Below are 21,810 nucleotides of genomic sequence, written 5' to 3'. Positions count from 1 at the left end.
AAATATTAGTTCTTAGTTAGTATTAAGTGGAGTTTGTATAGGAAAGTATTTGGCTATGAAAAGTGTGTTTTGGACCTTGGCATGGTGGTGAACATCACTAATCGCAGCATTCAGGAGGCTGAGGAGGAGCCTGTGTTCAAGGCCACATGGGGCCACATCTTGAAAGTCTGTCAGAAAGAAGGGGTGGGGGGAGAAAAGAAAAGAAAGAAAAAGTGGGCTTTGATTTATAGGTGAGATACTATAAAAAATATGGCCATGGCGGTTTGAGTTGTCACAAAATGCCCTTTAGAAGAACATACCAATGAAGCAGCCATTTTGCTTTGTTCTCCTGGAAAACTGCCTGGCAAGTTGATCCCACTATGGTGTAACTCAACAGTAAGTTTTTGAGGGGGAAACTGTTAACACTCAGGCCCTTTTGAAATGCCTTGTCTACTCTTTGGTGCCGGAATGAATGGGCTTTGAACACAGAAGGTGCTCAGTGACCATTTTTTGTCACTGAACTTCAGGCCCAGAATTCTTTAAGATGTGGTGCTCATATCCGTCTTCCGTGCTGGAACGTGAATGGCCCGTGTAGCTCGCTCTTGCTCCAGATAGATTCCTGATGGTGACCGAGTGAAGAGAGAAAGTTTAGACTTCAGTCTAGTTAGGGAATTTTCACCTCCTGTTACGGGTCGAGAAATTAAGATCAGGGGAGTTTCTCGGCCCATTCTGGTCACATGGCTGGCTAACAGAGAGCCAGCATTATAACTCAGGCCTTCAACTTGTCCATAAGCTGGACTGCCTTTCCCTATATAGCACACACATTGGTTCTGTGTTGTCTGTGAGTACATCTCCACGTCATCCACACCTGGATTTTTCTCTTTTTTCCCTATCTCTTATTTTGGGCAAAGTCTTGCCTGGCATTCATTTTTTAATTGATTTTTTTTTAAGGTTATCATACAAAATAATGAGTTCCATGGCACCTTTACATTGTTTTGGTTTGGTTGTTTTTTGTTTGTTGGGTTTGGTTTGGTTTGGTTTGGTTTGGGGAGAGAGACTGTTCATTTGCTTGTTTGAAATGGTCTTGTATCACCAAAGGTAGCCTTGAGTTTACTGAATGGGTAAAGGGGATCTTGAATGTCTATGCCCTCGCCTCTGTCTCTCAAGTGTCATCCACCTAGTTTTATGTTTCTGTGGTGTTTGAGATCAAAGCCAATGTTTTGTGCAGGCTCCGAATCGATCTACATAGGTAGCCAAGCAGTCTCCTAATCAGTCTATGTAGCCAAGCAGTCTCCCAGTCAGTCTATGTAGCCTAGCAGTCTACCACTCTATCTATGTGGCCAATCTGAGTTGGGGAGTTTTTGAGACAGAGTCTCACTTTGCAGTCCAGACAGCCCTGGAATTCTTGGCTGTCTCTCTGCCTCCATCTACCAAGTACTGGGATTGCAGCTGTGAGCCACTACTCTGTCTGCCTGGGATTAGTATAAGTATTTTCATTAGGCATAGTAACACATACTTTTTGTTTTGTTTTGTTTTTCAAGACAGGGTTTCTCTGTGTAGTTTTGGTGCCTATACTGGATCTCATTCTGTAGACCAGGATGGCCTCACACTCATAGAGATCATCTGCCTCTGCCTCCCAAGTACTGGGATTAAAGGTGCGCACCACCACTGCCTGACCTGTGCTTCTTAATCCTACTACTTAGGAGGCTGAGACTAGCTATAATCTTGAGACTCTCCCTCAAATACCTAACCACCACTGCCATCGATACTACAGCAACCAAACCAATGTTGTCCTTCAAACTGTTCTCTCCATAGCGCATCCCTGCATCCTGGAGCATCTTAGATGCATATGCCTTCACTTCCCTGGTCATGCCCAGTTTCCTGAGCGAGAGTGGGGTTTTCCTGCTCCATGTTTAATCTCCCACTACTTTTCTTGGGCAGCAAATGTCCAGTATTGGCTCTGATGGGCTCTTTAACACATCTCTAATTGATGGCCTTTCACTGTGAATCCCAATAAGAACCGAATTCATGACAGGTTGGACACTTAAAATGCAAACAAGTCTTTATAGTTAGAGAAAACTAAAATGCTATTTCTTCCCCTCTTCCCGTGTTTTCCTCTTAACCTTCTTTTCCCTTGCCTTATTCAATCTTTGCTTCTGTTCCTCCCCATGCCTGGGAGATTTCTGTCATGGTGGACAAGTCAGCAGGGTTCTTTGCTCCCGTCTGGAAGAGGCAATGCATAAAGGGTGATGGATCGGACCACATCTGCCTGCATGGTGCCATGTTTTGCTATACCATCGGGAGGACTCTGCCAACACTCGAGAGATGGGGCCTCACCGAGGGCCTCATCTACATGTTGGGAAAACAGGATTAAGTTGGAAGTCAGTGTGTCTGACCAGCAAGCTCCTCAGATGAGCTGAGGCTTAAAGTAGGCCTTGAAGAACAAGCCAGCTCTGGATGGGCAGAAACCAGGGCTGGGGATGGAGGTGATAGACATGACAGTGGCCTGCAAGACGGAGGCCAGTGGGCAGAAGAGGGACAATTTCCTCTCTTAAAGAACCAGAGTAGCAGGCTGGAGAGATGGCTCAGTGGTTAAGAGCACCAGCTGCTCTCCCAGAGGTCCTGAGTGCAATTCCCAGCAACCACATGGTGGCTCACAACCACTTGTAATGAGATCTGGTGCCCTCTTCTGGCCTGTAGGGACACATGCAGACAGAACACTGTGTACATAATAAATAAATAAATCTTTAAAAAAAAAAAAAAAAAAAAGAACCAGAGTAGCCAGGGGTGGTGGTGCACGCCTGCAATGCCAGAACTCTGGAGCTGAGACAGGAAGAGAGTTCTGGCTCAGCCTGGGCTACTTAGCAGAATCTCATCTGCAGGGGTTGGGTAGGGTAGTGAGAAGAAGCGATCTTTGGTAAATGCTGGATTTCTTTTTAAGAGTATTACAAGATGATTTGCTATTCCTGGTGTTGGAGTTCCAGGCTGTACACTCTCTACTGGTCTAACTCCATACACTACTGAGAGCAGATTCCTTTTCTTTTCTTTTCTTTTTATTTATTTATTTATTTATTTATTTATTTATTTATTTTGGTTTTTCGAGACAGGGTTTCTCTGTGTAGCTTTGAGCCTTTCCTGGAACTCACTCTGTAGCCTAGGCTGGCCTCAAACTCACAGAGATCTGCCTGCCTCTGCCTCCCGAGTGCTGAGAGCAGATTTCTTAACACACCCTTAATCTGAAAGGACCTTTAGAAGAGGTTTTATGTTTCATTTTGTTGCAGCACTTGGGCACAGCAGCCAAGTGTTCTACCATTAAGCTATGCCACCAGCTACAATATTTTAGAGGTTTATTTTCTTTTTAGTTATGTGTACATGTGTTTGTGGAGGTGGGGTGTTGGGGGTGTGTGCAAGTGTGTGCCAGTGCCCCAGAAGCACAAGATGCTCCTGGAGCTGGAGTTAGAGGAGGTTGTAAGCTGCCTTATGAGAATGCTGGGAACTGAACGTAGGTGCTCTGCAAGAGCAGCAAGCACTCTTAACCACTGAGCCATCTCTCTAGCTCCTAAAACAGTTTATTTTTTAAAGTTCACTTCTTAGTCAGGTGGACACAGACACACTCTTGTAATACCAGCATTCAGGAGGCTGTGGCCGTAATAACTTGAGTTCAAAGCTATCTTAGGTTATAAAGAAAGCACCTTTCATACCGGTACACAGTCACTTACTGATCTTAATTTTACTCTACACTGGGTCCCCCAAAGCTCATTTTGGGTCCTGCCTTCTCTTTCCCTGTCCCAGGGAGATTTCTGTGGTGTTTTTCCTGGGTGAGGCCTCGCCACACAAATCACAGTGACATGGATCCGGGTACATGATTGTTCTATCTGCAGGCTCAGAGGGCAAAATGTGCTCACCTTGCAAGCTTTACAACCTAAACTCTGCCCTGGGGTCATGTAAAGGTGAAAGGGGAGAACTCACTCCATAGGGTTGTCCTCGGACCTTCACACATGTGTGCCCCCTCACACATTAACAGTACTAAGTAAAAATAAAATTTAAAAACAGTCAGCCTAGCCTGGCACGATGGTGTATGCCTTTAGTTGCAGCACTCCGGTAGCAGAGACAGGTGGATCTTTGCAAGTTCAAGACCAGCTTGGTCTACATAGCAAGTTCCCAACCATCCCCCTAAAAGTTTGGTCAGGAAGATAGAGATCTAGGCCCCTATCAGGGGCCACAGAAAACAAAATTCCAGGTCAATAGCAAAAATAAGGAGAGGCAATCTTTGGGATGTCACAGGAAGTCATTGCGGGGGGGTAACTAGAGACCAGCAAAGAGGACACTGAAGATCACTCAACTGTCCTTGGGCGTCTACCAGGCTGGACACTCCTCAGTGGAGTGAGAATTCCCTCTTCCCGCTTCCTGCCCAGATCATGACCCGGGAGAACTTAAGTAACAGAAGGAGGTGAAGGCCGCAATGCCAGGTAGCTGGTCTGGATGCTCTGGTGTTCTTCCCACTCCTAAAGCTGGGCGGTGAAGGCTGACACTACAGGGAATGTCACAGACTGGGTAACCAGTCACCTCTTTAAAGCCATACCTCTGGTTACAATCGCAGCTGAATTTCAGCCTGAGTTTATCGATCCGAATCTCCAAGTGATTGTCATACGCTAACGTTGGTCAGTCTCTTGCCAATGTCGCGAATTGCCTGTACTAAGCTCAGGGGAGAGTGGACCCAGCAGAAAGCCAGAGCATCCAGCACTGAGCACGGATGTGCAGAGGGAAAGAAGATGCAGCCCCTCTGCTCAGAGAGCTCTGGGAGGCTCTCTCTGTGTCAGGGGTGAGCCTCCGCTGGTAAAATGGGTAGTGCCTGAGTGAGAGGCCTTTGACCTCACCTCTCATTCAAACTTCTATTCCAGGGGTTGGGGGCGTGGCTCAGTTGGTAGGGTGCTTGTCTAGATTCACGAAGCCCTGGGTTCTTTCTGTCCTCAGCGCTGCATAGCACCAGTTACAGTGCACACCTATAATCTTAGCACCTGGGAGGTAGAGGTGGAGGATCAGGGTTCAAGGTGATCTTCAGCTACATCGTAAGTTGCAGACCACTCTGGACTATGTGAAACCCTCTCGAGAAAAGAAGAAAAAGAACAAAACCCTTAACATATCAGCCTCAGAATCTTCTCTCCAAAGGAAAGACTCTTGCCTTGTAAACTCATCTGTGACAATGTCGACACATCAGTCATCTTTACAAAGTAGCAGAGACAAGCCACGGCAAAGCCCTGCCTGCTCCCCGGGGAAGTGTCATGCAAGGGCTTGCTTTCTTAGGCAGTAGCATATCCATGGCTCTTCTTTCTTCCTGAGGAATAATAATATATGCAGGGGAAAATCCTCAGGTCCACAGTGGACATTTTGACGGAGTTTCTCTGGTTTTTATTTCCATTTGTAACCACTCCCTCTACCAAAGAAAGGGAGTTCTCAAGGTTAGAAAGATCATACAGTGTGGAACCCAAGTCTTGGAACAGGTGTGAGGGTCAAGCTGTCAAGGTTCAGGTGTGATCTTGGCTGCAGAAATGCATGTCTCTGAGTCCCTGTAATGTGCTGGCATCTTGCAGGGGTGAGTCCCAGCGCCCCTCAACTGAAAGTCCACCATAAGTGGTTTGTGATCTTAGGAGTCAAGCCTAAACCCCAGATAGGAGATCTGGGGTTCACCGGGGGTTTGCTGTGTGTCTTGTTGGCTATATTCATTGCCTCAAGAGCCTCCTTCATTCTGTCTGTCTGTCTTCCTCAGTGTTGTGATACAAGGGGTATGTTGTGTTGTAGATTATAATGGCCACCCCTGGAGAAGGCAACCAATCCAGCGATGAAGGGGCGCCCCAGCCAGAGGTACAGCTGCAGCAACTTGAGCCTCGAGTGGCCCGCAGACGCCTGTCCCAGGCCCGCCACAGAGCCACCCTGGCAGGCCTCTTCAACAACCTGAGGAGGACCGTCTACTCCCAATCTGATCTCACAGCTTCAAAGGTACAGGGACCTAGGGATGCGGGAAGCACTTCTCCATGAGGGGCTGCAGAGTGAGGAAAGAGCTGGCCTGGAATTGCCAGCCCTGCTGCCCATAGGCAAACTGTCAAAGCCATGCTTCTCTAGCCTGACGTAAGAGGGGAAACTATGGGTCTGAGGAAGATATGTGGTTACTTGGTGACTTTGTGTGTCCTGTTTGTATGCACGAGATGCTCCAGGACCCTGTGCATCTATCTACACACACACACACACACACACACACACACACACACACACACACACACACACGCCAGAACACGCGCATACATGCATGTACATGGACAACACCACACGCTGGCAATCGTGTGCAAGCTCAGTGTATCTGCACACATTGTGGGTTGTATGCATTAATCAGTTTGTTCCCCCAGGCCTTAGGGCTCTCCAGGTACACATGGATCTTTCCCTATTCTTTTTTTTTTTTTTAACTGATGCTGATGTTTGAAGCCATCTCCGTGGAGCTCAGGCTGGCCTGGAAAGAGAACAGGCCAGCCTTGAAGTCATACCCGCGTGCCTTTGCCTCCCCAGTGCTAGCTAGGGTGACAGGCATGCACCACCCAGCTCTTTTTCTCTCAGCTCTCCTTTTAACTGCTGTTTAACAATGCACTAGTTAATTAGCCGGCAGAAACTGAAGAAAGGTCCGGTAGATGGGGTTAGAAGAAATCAAGTTCATAACGGTAGGAACATTCCAGGAGGTCACAGCGGAGAGACCTGTATTTCCTCGCCCTCTTAACAGAAGGGGGAGGGAGAAGACACTTGACCTCCCGGAGTAGAAGACAAGGCCAAAAAGAAGCTGTGTGCCCACCCCAAGCCTGGTGCTCTTTCCACGCCTCCCTCTGAACTCTCTGTAATCTGGTCTCTATTCCCAGCTGGTGGGCTTCCTTCCAGGGATGGTACCTTCAGCAGAGCAGCAGCCATGAACTTTTAAGGTTTCCTGTTCATAGACTTCCCAGAGGATTCTCATTTGGGGTCAGGGTAGGACGACACAGACAAGCTCCTGAGTAGGTCCAGGCTGCTGTGGAAATTTTTAAAAGGTGGCACCTGACCATTTTGTATAAAGCCCTGACTGGCACCTGTACAGTCTTCAGCTTCAGGAATCCCACAGAGACCCCCACCTATCCTTGGAGAAGGGTACTGGTGAGTTGTGGAGGAAAGCCAAGTTCAGCAACTCAGGATGCAGGTGCGGGAGACAGAGCTTTCCCCAGGCCAGGGCTCTGTTGTCATCCACTGAATAAAGATGAGCTTGTGCTTCTGAAGGGCGTGGAAACCTAGCGTCCCTTCAGTGACTAGTGCAGAAGTGTTCACAGACTAGCAGGACAGACAGACAGAAACGGGCATCCGGGCCTTGCTGTAAGCTTACAGTGTAAGGAGTGCAGCTAAATTTAGAGACAAACCATATGCACCCCCAAAATTTGGACTTCCTGCTTTAGCATGTAAGAGCATGGTTCTTGACCAGTCTCAGTGAACGGGAGGCCAGTCACTGCTGGCCTTCAGGTACCACACCCGTTAAACAAGGGGAGACTAATGGCTTCCTCACAGGTCTCGATGAGCAGTGCCATCAGACATTCATACCATTGTTTCCCAGCAAACTGAGTTATTTATTCCCCCATCACTGCTCACATCATTCCCATTTTACAGACCAGGAGACTGAGACTCTGAAAAGTTTAACTGTCTGCATTGAATGGCATGGCCACAGTGCTTGGGGACCCAGCTGTATTTCTTTCTTGGGTACTTGAGGGATGATGTGGGCTTCTGCATGAAGACAGTCGCTCTGTGGGAGTGATGCGTGACGAGGTCCTCATAGTTCCCCAAGGCTGCCACAGCGAGACAGCATACACGGGTGGGGTGCTTCTGGAGGCTGGGAATCCAAGGCCAGGCTGCCCCTCCCTCTGACAGCCTCAGGGGAATCCTTTATGCCTCCTCGAGGTTCTGGCATCTTCGTTCCAACAGTTCCTGCCGTTCCTTGACTTGTAGTGGCGCCACTCCAGCCACACGTCCACGTCACCCCGCCTTCCTGTCATCTTCTCTCTCTGTCTCGCTGTTCTGTCTCTGTACACACTTCTCCTTTCCATGGGACATCAGGACCAGCCCAAAGGGCTCCACTTTAACAGTTACCCTTCCCCCCATAAATACATACATACACACACACACATACATACATACACACATACATACATACACACACATACATACATACATACACACATACATACACACACATACATACATACACACATACATACACACATACATACATACACATACACACATACATACACACACACATACATACACACATACACACATACATACACATACACACATACATACATACACACATACATACATACACACATACACACATACATACATACATATACATACACATACATACATACATATACATACACATATACATACATACATACAGACAGACAGACATAACAGACAGACATACACACATACATACATATACATACACACACATACACACATACACACACATACACACATACATACATTCACATACATACATACACACATACATACATACACATACACACATACATACATACACATACATACATACATACATACATACATACACACATACACACATACACACATACACACATACATACATGCAGTCACTGTCACAGTTGCCAGAGGTAGGGACCTCAGCGTATCTTTTCTTTGTGGTGGTGGGGTTTGGGTGGGAGACAGTTCAGTCCTAAGAAAGTGGGTCTACTGAAAGCAATTTAAAGGGCAGGAGAGATGGCCCAGCAGGTAAAGGTGCTTGCCATCAAGCCTACAGACCTGAGTTCGATTCCCAGAATCCACATGGTAGACTGAGGGAAGGACCCCTGAAAATTGTCCTGTTGCTTCTACATGGGCACCGTGGGACACCCCCATCATAAAAATAAATGTTTAAAAAGTGGAAATGAGGAGCTGGAGAGATGCCTCAGCAGTTAAGAGCACTAGCTGCTCTTCTAGAGGACCCGGGTTCAAGTCCCAGCACCCACACAGCAGCTCACAACTGTCTGTAACTCCAATTCCAGGGCTTCTGACACCCTCACACAGACCTCCATGCAGACAAAACACCAATGAACATAAAACAAAATTAAATTATATATTAAAAAATAGAAATGAAAAAAATACTCTAGAAAAAAAAAAAGACCAATGTGTCTGGCTTCCCCGATGCAGCAGGGATACAAGGAGACGTGTATCTCAGGTGGTGGAGAGTCTACCTAGCATGTACCATCCCCAGCACTATAAACCAGGCATGGTGGTGCACACTTGTAAATTCAGCATTCTGGAAGAATCACAAGGTTTAGGTCATCCTTGGATACACAATCGTTTGAGTTTATACTGGGCTTCATGAGACCCGGCCTCCAACAAAGAGAAAAAGAATGCAGGGAAGGGCTGAGGGACAACGGAGCCAGGACAGGCCACTGGCTCTGGACCAGAATGCCAGGATCACTAGCACAGACTGTTGTAGCCACTAGAGCAAAACACTGTATCCTGGAAATGTCTAAACCACAGAAATGCATTGCTCACAGCCCTGCAGGCTGAACTAACTTCAGGGTGCCAGCAGACTTAGTGTCTTGCATGCTTGTGTCACATAAAGAGCAATCTAGCCGTGTCCTCATGTGGGAGAGGTGAACACTCTCCCTTGGGCCTCTTTTCTCAGGGTATTAGTCTCATACATGCAGGGTCTGATCTCATGACAATGACCTCAAAAACACCACCTTGGGGTACCTCCAAATGAGGGTTAGGTTCAGCATTTGTTTTTTGGTTTTGTTTGTTTGTTTGTTTTTTGTGGAACTGAGGATCAAACCCAGGGCCTTGCACTTGCTAGGCAAGCACTCTACCACTGAGCTAAATCCCCAACCTAGGTTCGACATTTGTATCAGGAAGACACAAACATTTAGACCAGAGTAGCTGGAGCATCATCTTGTCCTAAGATCCAGCCAAGATTCTGACCACAGAGTGGCCTTGCATCCCTGGTCCTCTGACAGATAGTATAGCCGTGAGTCCCAGGACAAGGACGGTGGGGTGTGTAGCACAAAGGGAGGGGAGGAAGGGAAATTTTCTGAATTCAAATTCACAGAAAATTTACTATTTTTAGATCACATGAAATATGCTTGGATCACATAAAAAGTGTTTAATTATTTTATTTTATTCATTTCTATTTTTGATAAACAGGGTCTCATGTATCCTAAGCTGGCCAGGAACTCACTATGAGACTCACCTTGAATTCCTGATATCCTCCTGACTACTTTCTGAGTTCTGGGATTATAGGCATATGCCACCATGCCTAGCTATGTGAAGAATATGAATTTAGCAAATAAACATTTTGAGGAAAGGATATTGAGTTACATATGGCCACAGCTCGAGCGTAAGTCTAGTGGGCCTTTGTGCACGCCTGTAGTTGACATTCAGCCAGCTGGGCCTCCTTATCACAGCATCCCACCCGCTAGCAGCCCAGACAGACATCCAAACCACAGCAGTGGTTTTCTAAACACAACTTGTTTCCAAATACATTGGTATTTCAACAAGCATCCATTTCTAGAATGCAAACGCATCTCAATGCCTTCTGTGCATTGGGACAGACCTCCTATGCCCACCACGGACGAGGCCCAGGATGGGACTTTGCATTGAGGGAGTGTGGCCTCAGACTGAGAAGAGGTTTCCTGGGTCCATAAAAGAAAATAGTGTGTGCAGGGAAAGGCTGTCTTTTCAACAACGTCTGTGTCCCCAGTGGCAGGTACTGAATAAGACGAAGACCCACATTCAGGAACTGGAACAAACCCTGGATAATCTGCTGAGGCTCAAAGGCAAGAGACCCCTCCCCAGAGAAGGCAGGCTCAGGTTTTCCACTGGAGGCAGAGATTGGGTTACATGTGTAACACCGGCAGATTCATGTTAGGAGCAACAGGCACTGTGCTTGGGTCCTAACTTGCCCCATCCCTGGGAACTTACAGCCTGACAGCTCAGGCAAGGGTCCCCAGGCTGTGTGGGTTTGATGAGTTCCCTCACGGGACACTGCTGAAGGCATCTGACCTCAGCCTTAGAGACCAGAGAGGAAGTAAACCAGTACTTGACCAGAGATCTCCCCTCATGTCTTGGAGGAGAAGTGGGAAATGGACTCTGCACTCTCTACCCCAGGGAGGGTCAAGGTTTTCTGTGCCCCCTCCATAGGCTCCCTGAACCAGACAGGCAGGAGAGACCCAGAGGGTCCGTTTTTCTCTTTATGACTCTTTCCCTCTCCTCCCTGATAGGGTCCTTCAACTTGGAGGATGGGAATGCCAGCAGCTTAGAGGAGGTTAAGGAAGAATATGCCAGAATGTACTCTGAGGATGACAGGTAAGGCCTGGCAGGCACCAGGAGGAGGGAGCCTGTTGTCTTTCTCTGGAAGCCTTCAATGCAGAGGTACAGCAGCCTACAGTAAGCAAGGCTATCAGGGCTGCTCCTTCTGGGGGGATCTCTGTTCTCCTTTATATTAATAACATGGCTTGGCTATTCTTCCTAAATGATCCACACTTATGACAGAAATCAGAAAATTACAGAAAAGCATGAAACTCTATCATCTCCCCTCTCAAAGAAAGGTCATGTTAACTCTAAGGGCTATCCACCCATCTGGTGTTTTTAGTTGTCCACACTGCCTTAGAGAAATGAGATTGTGGAGTTTACCCATGTACCTTGGTGTATGTGTGTGTGTGTGTGTGTGTGTGTGTGTGTGTGTGTGTGTGTGTGATATGATATATATTAGTTGATATATATCAACTAATAGCTTTGTTTATAGGAAAACACCAATCAATCCTGGCCTTTTCAAATCTCATGGAACAAGCCAATAGACTTCTCCTAGCCAGAGCAGCCATGGTGTCTTAGCGAAAGAGGTGTTACAGGTGTGGGAGAATCGCCACTGGTGTCCTGGTCAGACTCGAGCAGAGGCTGGCTTGAGGACTGTCTTTCTCCTTGTTCCATTGGTGGTTATTTTTCTGTCATGGGACTCGGATACCAGAGATGACAACTCCAAGGAGGAAGCGTTTCTTTTGCTCACTTGCCGAGTTCAGCCACAGTTGCTTGGCCTCGTGAGCTTGAACAGGATACAGCAGCAGGAGTGTGTGGAAGGGGAAAGCTACTTCCCCGCAGAAGACAGGGAGCAAAGAGAGGGCTAAGAAGGGCCCGGGGACGAGACACCCCCATAGCCCCGCCACAGTGGCCTACTTCCTCTAGCTAGCCCCTACAATCTTATGTTTCCAGGACTCCCAAAATAGTGTCACCCACAGAGACATGAGACTTTTGGGGAGCAGTGGGAGGGGACTTCATATCCAAACTCTAACAGAAGTTGAGTTTTACATTGAAGACGCTAATTGCCTGTGCCTTTCATGAGTGCTGGGTAGGAATCGTCTCCACTCTGCATTGCTGTCAAAATATGACGTGATTTCCTTCCCCACGCACGGAACCCACAGGCTCCAGAGTGGCTCTGACTACATCTTCGACTTGAGGGGCAACCATCAGGCCCCTGTTTTCTCCAGGGGCCCTATGGCATCCCATTGGAGATGGCTCCAATGGCATGATGGATGTCCAGGTTGGCCTCTGAGGAGACCCAGAGTGCAAGCCATGTTTACGCATCCCAAAGAGGGCTACAAACTATGTGCTGCTACAGCCTACCAAAATCTGCTACTTGAAGTGACATTGTTGCTCACGGTTTTTGTTTGTTTGTTTTTCGGTGTGGACACTTAGAACTTTATTTTTCTTCTCTATACTTCTTTCTCTGGTTTCCAAAATTTTGTTTTATATTTTTAAGTCAAATACCTGAATTTTTTGTTTTGTTTTTATTTTATGTGTATGGGTATGTTGCCTGTATGTCTGTCTGTGTGCCATGCACCTGCAGTGTACCTGGAGACTGGATTCCCAGGACTGGAGTTACAGATGGTCATGAGCAGCCATGTGGGTGCTGGGAATGGAACCCGGGTCCTTTGGTCCATCGGTCCAGTCCTGTTTTCCAAATTCTTAAACAATGAATGTATATTATACCCTATGGGAAATAATTATTAAATATATATTATTGGCTAAATTAGTATTTAATATTAATTAAATTATCAATATAATGTTAAATATTAGCTATATTATAGCCTAGTGGGAAAGTTTATTAAAAATCAAGTTATACCTTGTGAAGACCTTAAAAAGCATGTCGGGAAGAAAGAAATCCCCTCCAGCCTCCCTCCACACAGGCTTTGTCACGTTCTTGTTCACAGAGAAATGAGATAAGCTTATGAGATTTCCTCTGTAGCCTGTGGATGTGGTAAATTGACTGAATTTCAAATGGTGCACGCCCATCTTGTATTCATAAGGGCTACTTGACTGTTACCTCTACAGTCAGTAAAACTGTGTCACGAATTTCTGTGGCTGTGCTCACTGAGAGTGTTTGCTTAGCACTCTCCATTCTGTACTCTCTCCCAGCATACTCGTCAACGGTTTTCCTCAGAACATTTCCCCCCCATGGTGCCTCACTGGGGCTGCTGGGAAGGATGATGAGGAAGGAGGATATGATGAAGAGATAGAGGAGGAGGAGAAACAGGAAGAGGAGGAAGAAGAGGAAGAGGAGAAAAAAGTGGATCTCTCACAGTCCTCTGACAGTCTGTTGCCAGATCTCCTGGAATTTGAACGGTGTGCACAATGGAGGTGGGATGGTTTACTCACGCGGGGAGATTCTGTGGGGAAGGGGACAGACAATGTGGTGGCCTCCAAGCATGCGTGGTTCAGACCAAGTCCCAAGTCACCAGACTACAGGATCTCCATGTGGGGAGCACCCTGATGGAGACTAGCTGAGGAGCTTTGCAAACACTGTTAAAGTCACATGTCTGTAGCAGATCCACTGTTCTTATTGAGAATTGGCATTTATCTGAGGTCCCTGGGGAAAGAGGGTGGCTGATATTAATTCCTAGTGTTCACCCTCCTTCTACCACATACATACCTCTGAAGTCTACCTCTGGAGGTAGAGAACCCGTCCACATCTGCACTCATAGAAAGATAGTATCTGGCTTACTCAGATACCTCCTCCACAGACTGAAGTCCCTCCAGCAGCAAGGTTGGCTTCCCAAGGCGTGAACTGGAGACAGGGAGGTTCACTCCATAGCTGAGTCTTTCAAGCCCAAAATTGAAGGAGTGTAGCAGACCAGCTACTTCATAGTCTCAGAATGTTCCATAGTGAGGGGAGTTAACTCAGCCATGTCTTCCACAGGCAGAGAGCTTTAGGAACAGAAGAAATGGGAAAGGCAAATCTGTGTCCCCTGTGGCCCTCAAGATGACTTCTGCATTCCTGGGGCCAGGGGAAGGCAGAGACAAAACTATGCTGTCGGTAAACCAAGGGCCTGATCATAAGGAGCCAGCTACAGGTCTGAGGGACACACCTCTTCTGTTCCAGGTACCTCAACTTTTACAAGCAGACGATGGATCTCCTGACCATGAACAGCATCATCTCCCCCCAGGAAGCGACACTCCCTATCGTTTCTGCGGCCATCTCCCACCTGTGGCAGACCCTCTCTGAGGAGAAGAAGGCCTGTCTCCTGCAGGTGTGGGAGCAGCAGAGCAGCAGCCTCTCGGACCTCACAGAGGCCTGTCTAGAACTGGCCTGCGTGGAAAGCAGTGTGAAGGACAGCGGGGTGGACAGCCAAGGGGCCAGCTGCTCACTGGAATCCACCCCAGAAGAGGTGATTAGACCGGGGCAGGGGGGGGGGGGCGGTCCTTTGCCTCGACTTTCTTAACGCCCCTCAGTGGGGGACTCATGGGAGGGCTTTGTGTGTGTGAGGACAGTGAGCGGCCTGCCATGTGTGGACTCATTACATGCAGTTAGCTGGGGGCTCTCTATCTGTGGGAAGGAACATAAAGCTGATAGAGACGGGAGCACAGGCCCTTCTATGGCCCCTTTCCAGATTGTCTCTGAAGTGACAACAGGGATGTCAGGATGTCAGGGAAGACACCAAAAGTGTCCAGAAAACTAGCTGGATGGCCAAAGTCTCAAAGGCTTGTGTTCCGGGGGCAAATTGAGGGAGACTGTCGAGCAGATGCTCGCCCTCTGGGAAAGAATGCCATATGCTGGGTAGGAGTGAGAGCCCCTGCCACACCCGCCAGCACCCACCCAATCAGGGCCAGCGAACCCCTCTGGTCCCCTCAGGGTGGCTGCCAGTGTAAGTGGGTGCCAATGAAAAGGAAGCAGGTCCAGTCACACCCTTAGTTCAAGCCTTTCCCCTGCACTGTCTGGAGCCTTCTTATGCCAAAAAAGTATTAAGTCTTCTAATCTGTGATTCAAATTTACCTCGGCTCCCTGTATTTTTATTTTGCTAAGTCTCCCAATCAGAAGTCTAAATCACATTTGTTTGAACACTTAACACTCTGTTTGAATCTAAATTCAGAAAAAGCAGGATCAAAAACTTGTAAACAACAAGATTCTACATTGGAAGTGCAGTCCCATATCATTAATCATTGTAGATTTTGTCTTATCGCACAGTGAAGGAATGCCAGCAGAGAAATAGGTCAGTGTGCCAGCAGCGAGTATCTCTGGCGGGATAGTTACTCAGTGATTCTTAATTCACCTCTTCCTGGTTCAGAACTCCCACAATGTTCATGAAGTTCTTTTATGAAGCAGACAACCTTTAATACTGTCAAAGTATTTGAGTCTCACATATATATATATACACATATACATACATAATGCACACATACATACATACATGCATATGTAATTCTTGCAGCAGCTCTACAGCCGCACTGTTGCATTGGGAAATTAGCAACAAACAAATTTGTTGGCTTATGGTTCTGGGGGCTGAGAAAGCCACACTTCCTATGCTGACATCTGGCTAGGTTCTTCTTGCTATGTCTTCACATTAGAGGGGAGGGGAGGAGGAAGGAGGGAGAATTTTACTATTTTATTCTTAATTATGAAAGTGTGTGTGTGTGTACACGAGAGTACAGGTGTCTACAGAGTTGAAAAGATGTCAGATCCCCTGGAGCTGGACTTAGAGGCTGTTGTGAACTGTCTAGGGTAGGTACTAGGAACTGAACTTGGGCCCTTGGCAAGAGCCCTGTGTGCTCTTAGCCGCTGAGCCATCTCTCCAGCCCTTAAAGCCCAAACTAAAGATATTAAAGAGTTTTGGAATGGACAGATGTTGGACTGTAGCAGTTGTGACTTGTTTTGTAAGAGAGAGTTTGAGAGAAGTACCTGCTGATTTTGCCAGTGAATGACCGGCCTTAGAAGCCAGTCACGCCGCAGGCTTCCCTTGTACTCAGCTGCCCTGGATGGGATCAGGGTGTGTGCTGTAGACTTGAATAGATCTCCACCTGGGGAGGTTTGGATGGTTTGGGCCTTTCCTGGCTGTAAACTGAGGCTTGGTTTTGGCCATTGCCTCTCATGTCTGAGTTGCTGCCATTTTTAGAAGGGAGAGGGTAACGGCCTGCAGCTCTTTCTCCTCCCTCAGTCCCTCCCTGAGAAGACCACTGAGCAGAAACTCTGAGTTTGGGGCTAGGTGTGACACGTGTGTGCTTCGGATGTACAGGTCGCTAAGAAAGAGCCTGTGTGCTGCTCTTGGCCCGGCAGCCCCAGGCATGCAGCAGACAGCAGCGACAGTTCTGACACAGGCGATGCTATGCTTTCTTTCAGGTCCTTTTTGAAGATGCTTTCGACGTGGCCAGTTTCCTGGACAAGAATGAGGCTCAGCATATGTCTAACATCAGGTGAGGAAGGTGATCTAAGAAGGTGTGTATGTGGGTATGAGAGTACATCTGGATGAGTGTGTGGTGTACATATATGAAGTTGTGTGAGTATGCATATAGGTGTGAGACTGTATTGTGTGTGTGTGTGTGTGTGTGTGTGTGTGTATAAGATGTTTGCAGCTACTCTTTTGCATCCCACAGACAAACACATACCATACCCTCCAGAGGAGAAAACTCATTCTCCCTGGCCCGAGGCTGACACACACCCAGTTATCAGCTTGCCTGCTTCCCCCATGTGTCTTGGTCCAGCTTGTGCCTGCTCTGGGCAGTCACAGCCCTACGACTGGTCCATCCTTGCACAACATACCTTAGAAACAACTGACACTTACTGCTCAAGGTTCTGGAGGCTGGACTTCTTGGTCAGGGCAGAGATGAAGTCTGGAGGAGGCCAGTTCCCTGTAGAGACCACCTTCTCTGTGTAAACCGATCTCTGTAGGTCCTCTTTCTAAGAGTCCTGATCATTCCTCCCATCATTCCTAAGGTTAGGTATCAGAATATAAGTCTGAGGGAAATGCTGCCCTTTGGCCTATGAGGCAGGCAGTGGCACAGAGAACCTGGGACAACTTAGGAATAAACTTTTGAAGGGATCTCTAAGTTGTACAAAGAGGGAGGCCGGCGGAAACAGAGGAAGGAGGAGCAGAGGAAAGGGTGTCTGCACCACGGTGGGAAGATGTGAAATGGGATCTGGAAAGATTTAAAGCAAGAGGCATCTTGGGGGACTTTTTTTCCCAGTGTGACACAGTCCAGAATGGAAGCTCTGCAGCTGCTGTTTGAGAAGCTGTGGTCTTGACTGGTGTTGTGGCTAAAAATATGCCTGGCATGTAAGATTTTTGACATGGGACTGGGGGTCAGCCACATCCCTATGATCAGAGTGAACAGTCTTCCCAGTGGCAGCCTGGGCTTTGAGAAGTACTGGAAGCCATGGCCTGGGTGGCTTCAAGCAGAGCTTTAGACTGCCTGGACACCCACCTTAGTTCCTCTGTTCCGCCTCTCTCACCCAGTTCTCACCAAGCTTGGGGATTGTGAGGAAGCTATGAAATGTGAGCTTTTCCAAACCACCTATGTGTGGAGGAAAATTTTGTAGCAAATGGCTAGAACCTGACATTCCTTCTTCTGCGCTGGGTTTAGGTTGAAAAAACAACTTTGTCACAAAGTTGCCAGCATATACTTGTCAAGTCCTTATTCCACTGAAAAGACAAAACAAACAAACCAACCAAACAAAAACATACCTATTAAGATGTCTTTTCCTGCCTTCCATAGAAAAGGATTCCCAGGCTAACTGGAACACCCTTCCAGGAAGAAGCGAGGCAGGCCTGTCCTACGATACTCACAGCCTCTGTACTACAAGGCACCAGTTACACAGGGCTGCCCCTAAAGATAGAGAGGAAGGAGCCCACTAAATAGAACTGCTATTTGCTCAAAGCTGAGAACCATGGGAAAAGTACTGAGTGGGGACCGCTACCTGGCTGAACTCACACTGTGAACACCCTGAGCTGCCTCAGGACCCAGAACCATGAGCTCTGCTGCAGGGGACTGACTGAGAGCAAGAAGGACTCTCAGCCCTTCACTCAATAGGTCACAGCTTAGAACACTGTGTTAAGACCCATGCAGCAGGCTTGCCACAGTCACTTTCCAGCCTGCCAGACATGGCATTTCAGTGAGGCGGTACATACACACTTTCCAGGCCTGCCAGACATGGCATTTCAGTGAGGCGGTACATACACACTCTCCAGGCCTGCCAGACATGGCATTTCAGTGAGGTGGTACATACACACTTTCCAGGAACAGCCCTGGGCTACTCAAGAATTCAGCAGGGTGCTTAAAGTTTGCACAGTGAGCCAGTTTTCAGGGCATGGATGAAAGGTTAGGATTCTACATGGTTTCTATTTCTTCTGCTGTCAGCTCTGTGTTTGCCAACTGCAACCCAGAAAATCCAGAGGAGAAATTTCAGCTCTACATCCAGATCATCGAGTTTTTTAAAGGCCTCTGCTGCGTTAACACTCCACTGAACCAGGTAAGATAGAGTGGGGACAGCAGGACCTCTGCACAACGCCCTTAAGACAGAAAAAAAAAAAGAGGTCCTTTAGCAGGGAAGGCACTCTAGCCCACCATGACTCCAACCACCTCAGGGGGCTTTCAGGCTCGCTATTTTGCTCCAAGGTTGTTCAATTTCAGTCCAGTGTCTCCTGTACATGGAAGACACCAGGGAACTGAAGGAAGAGGCAGAGGGGTGCCCTCCAGGACAGATCTGTCATTGGTTTTTTATTTTACTCTTTAGGGGCCCACCACCCAGCTCCCAAATAATCACACGGAGGCTTATTCTTACTTATGAATTCCTGGCCTTAGCTTGGCTTGTTTCTAGCCAGTTTTTCTTAAATTATCCCATCTATCTTGTGCTTCTTGGCTTTTACCTTTCTTTATTTTATATACCTTTCTTTACTTCTTACCCTGTGGCTGGCTGTGTGGCTGGGTGATTGGCCCCTGGTGTCCTTCTCCTTCTCAGACTCCTTGATCTTCTCTTCCCAGATTTCTCCTCCTATTTATTCTCTTCACCTGCCAGCCTCGCCTATGCTTCCTCCTACCTCACTATTGGCCATTCAGCTCTTTATTAGACCAATCAGGTGTATTAGACAGGCAAAACAACACAGTTTCATAGAGTCGAACAAATGTAACATAAAAGAATGCAATACATCTTTGCATCATCAAATGTTCTGCCACAGAAATCAATGTAACACACATCTTCCACTAATATTCCACAACACAGATCTGCACAGGAGTCCTTTGAAGCAGGGCCAGCTTTCAGGGGCTGGCTCCTAGCAGTCGCCCATGAGTACTGTCTAAGCTATTGCAGTCTTCTGTGACTGTGGTAGTATTTTGGATCTTTTGAAGGCTAAATTCTCTCCTGAAAGCTGACACTAGAGCTGATGGTGACATAAGTCATGGGAGCCTTGGTTAGGAGGCCATTTGAAACTCTCGTGGAGGAGGAAGATTGTGTCTACACCACCAGAGGACAGGTCCTTCCAGATGCACAGCCATGATTTTTCTTGGCTAAACAAACAAGATAGAGCTGTCTGTTTAAAACAGTAATATAGCACTGGCAAACATTTGTGACGAGGGCACGGTTCCCGTACACAGAGGTGTGTGTACTCTGGCCTGAGTCTCACCGGTTCCACACTTTCCCCTGCTCACACCACTTTCAGCCCCACAGGGTCAGTAGCTGTCCCTGAAGTCCACTCTCTGTTTCCCACCAATCCTTGCACGCCCATCCCATAGCAGCTGCCCCACTCTGTTGGATGTAGTTAGTGTATTTTGCCAAGACTTTAAATACAGATTCAACCTCCATGGCAGAAATAAAGAACAGAAATTAGGAGTCCACACTAGGCAGAGTGCTTGAACGTTACCCCTCCCACCTTGAGGTTCCATTAGCCATTCAGATTCCTGGTAACTGCAGGGTCCTTGTTCAGCGTAATGAGGATGGGACCTTAGAAGTTGTGTTTTGGAAGTGGTAGTGCAGACAGACTTGTGGGTAGACCAGTGTGTAAAGGGAAATTTCACTCTCTTCCAAGTTGCACCTCCAACTCTCTGCTGGCCCTGTCACCTTCATGGGAGGGTACAAAAATGAAACTCTGTGGGCATCCCACTGCAGTCTCTAAATAGTGACTTGAAACAATCAGATTCACGCCATAGTTCTGGTGGCCAGAAGTCTGAACTGAAGCGTTTAGCAGGACTAGGCTGCTTCTGGAAGCTCTGGTGAAGAATCCTCTTGTGCCTTGCTTCAACTTGTGATGGTTCTGACAGTACTCGGCTCCTCCGGAGGAGGGGTAGAGGTGGGGGTGTGCAGAGCTGGAATCCCACATCTAGGCATCACCCTTAGGAACAGGGCCTGCTCTTGTTAGATGGTTGGCTGGTATTAGGATCCCTAAGGATTAACCCTGATCTGCAGGGCTACCAAATAGAAGGGGTTGCTTTCTGCTTGACAGAGAAAAGGAAATTAAAAAAAAAACAAAACCTGGAATTAATTTTAAGGGAAGAAACAATCGAAAGTCCTGAGAGGGTACCTGGCATCTTTGAAAAGAATGAGAAGCCTTTGCTAAACACTATATTCTAAACCAAATACTAAACACTTAGCAGTCTTCCCTTTTGTTCTTAAGTGTTTTTTCATAATAGGCGCCATATCTACGTAGTATGAAATTCAAAACGTATCAAAAGATACTCAATTAAATCTTGGTCTCTCTCCTGCCCTTGTCCTTGCTCACTATCCTGAGCTTTTCCCCAGAGGCAATTGCCACAACCAGTTTCTTGCACACCCATTCCAAGGCTGTCTACGGATATTTATGTGTTCTTCCAAACACAATGGCTGCCTACTATGCACAGGGCCTTGCCCTTGGCTCTTTTCCTAACAGTCTGTACCACAGATAAAGCCCATCGCATTCCTTTCTTTAAAGCCAGCCGCATGGTCCATTGGTGGTTGCATCACAGTGTAGGTCACCAGACTCTGTAGATGGGTATTTATAAAGCTTTAAGGTTTTCCCCCTCTTATGGGTGCCTGGAAATTCCATGCATGGGGCAAAAGCCCATTCTTCTCTGTCCTTCCTGGAAGTCAGAGGATGCTGTGATGAACTAAAATGGAACTGACCACGCCCCCTACCTGGCCTGAAGCTGCAGGTGGAAAGTGGTAGACTGGAGAGCTGAGCCCACCCGGGATGCTGGGACCTTCTTATCTACCTGGATATGGGTTGATCCTAATTTTCAGCCTCTCGTTCACAGGAACCAGATCCTGCAGTCGATGATGAAATGATGTTGCTCAAGTGCCTGGAGACCTTTGATGACGATGACCTGTAATGCGGAAGGGCTGGGAAGGAGAGGGCTGAAGGAGGGGGTGGGTTTCAAGTTGGATTGCTAGGTTACACCACCTTGCCTTCCAAGCCTCTTTGAGAAAGGCTGTTTCCAGAAGCCTTTTTGATGTTCTTCATTTCTGGTTATTATAAAATGTTAAGAGAAGCATAACAAAAGTTGGTCTTC

At 47.4% G+C, this 21,810-nt stretch overlaps 1 protein-coding gene across 1 annotated transcript; it reads left to right on the top strand.

Annotated features, from left to right (window-relative positions):
- Positions 1 to 5,784: 5,784 nt before the first annotated feature.
- Positions 5,785 to 21,630, top strand: Stra8 (stimulated by retinoic acid 8). Its single transcript, XM_036181849.1, has 8 exons — positions 5,785 to 5,976; positions 10,772 to 10,847; positions 11,292 to 11,376; positions 13,480 to 13,686; positions 14,444 to 14,729; positions 16,676 to 16,749; positions 18,691 to 18,802; positions 21,556 to 21,630. The coding sequence occupies exons 1-8, from the start codon at positions 5,785 to 5,787 to the stop codon at positions 21,628 to 21,630; spliced, it is 1,107 nt and encodes a 368-aa protein (XP_036037742.1).
- Positions 21,631 to 21,810: the final 180 nt, after the last annotated feature.

Source organism: Onychomys torridus, chromosome 3 (assembly GCF_903995425.1).
Source record: "Onychomys torridus chromosome 3, mOncTor1.1, whole genome shotgun sequence".
Taxonomy (NCBI): domain Eukaryota; kingdom Metazoa; phylum Chordata; class Mammalia; order Rodentia; family Cricetidae; genus Onychomys; species Onychomys torridus.
This window is presented reverse-complemented; position numbering and strand designations above follow the sequence as displayed.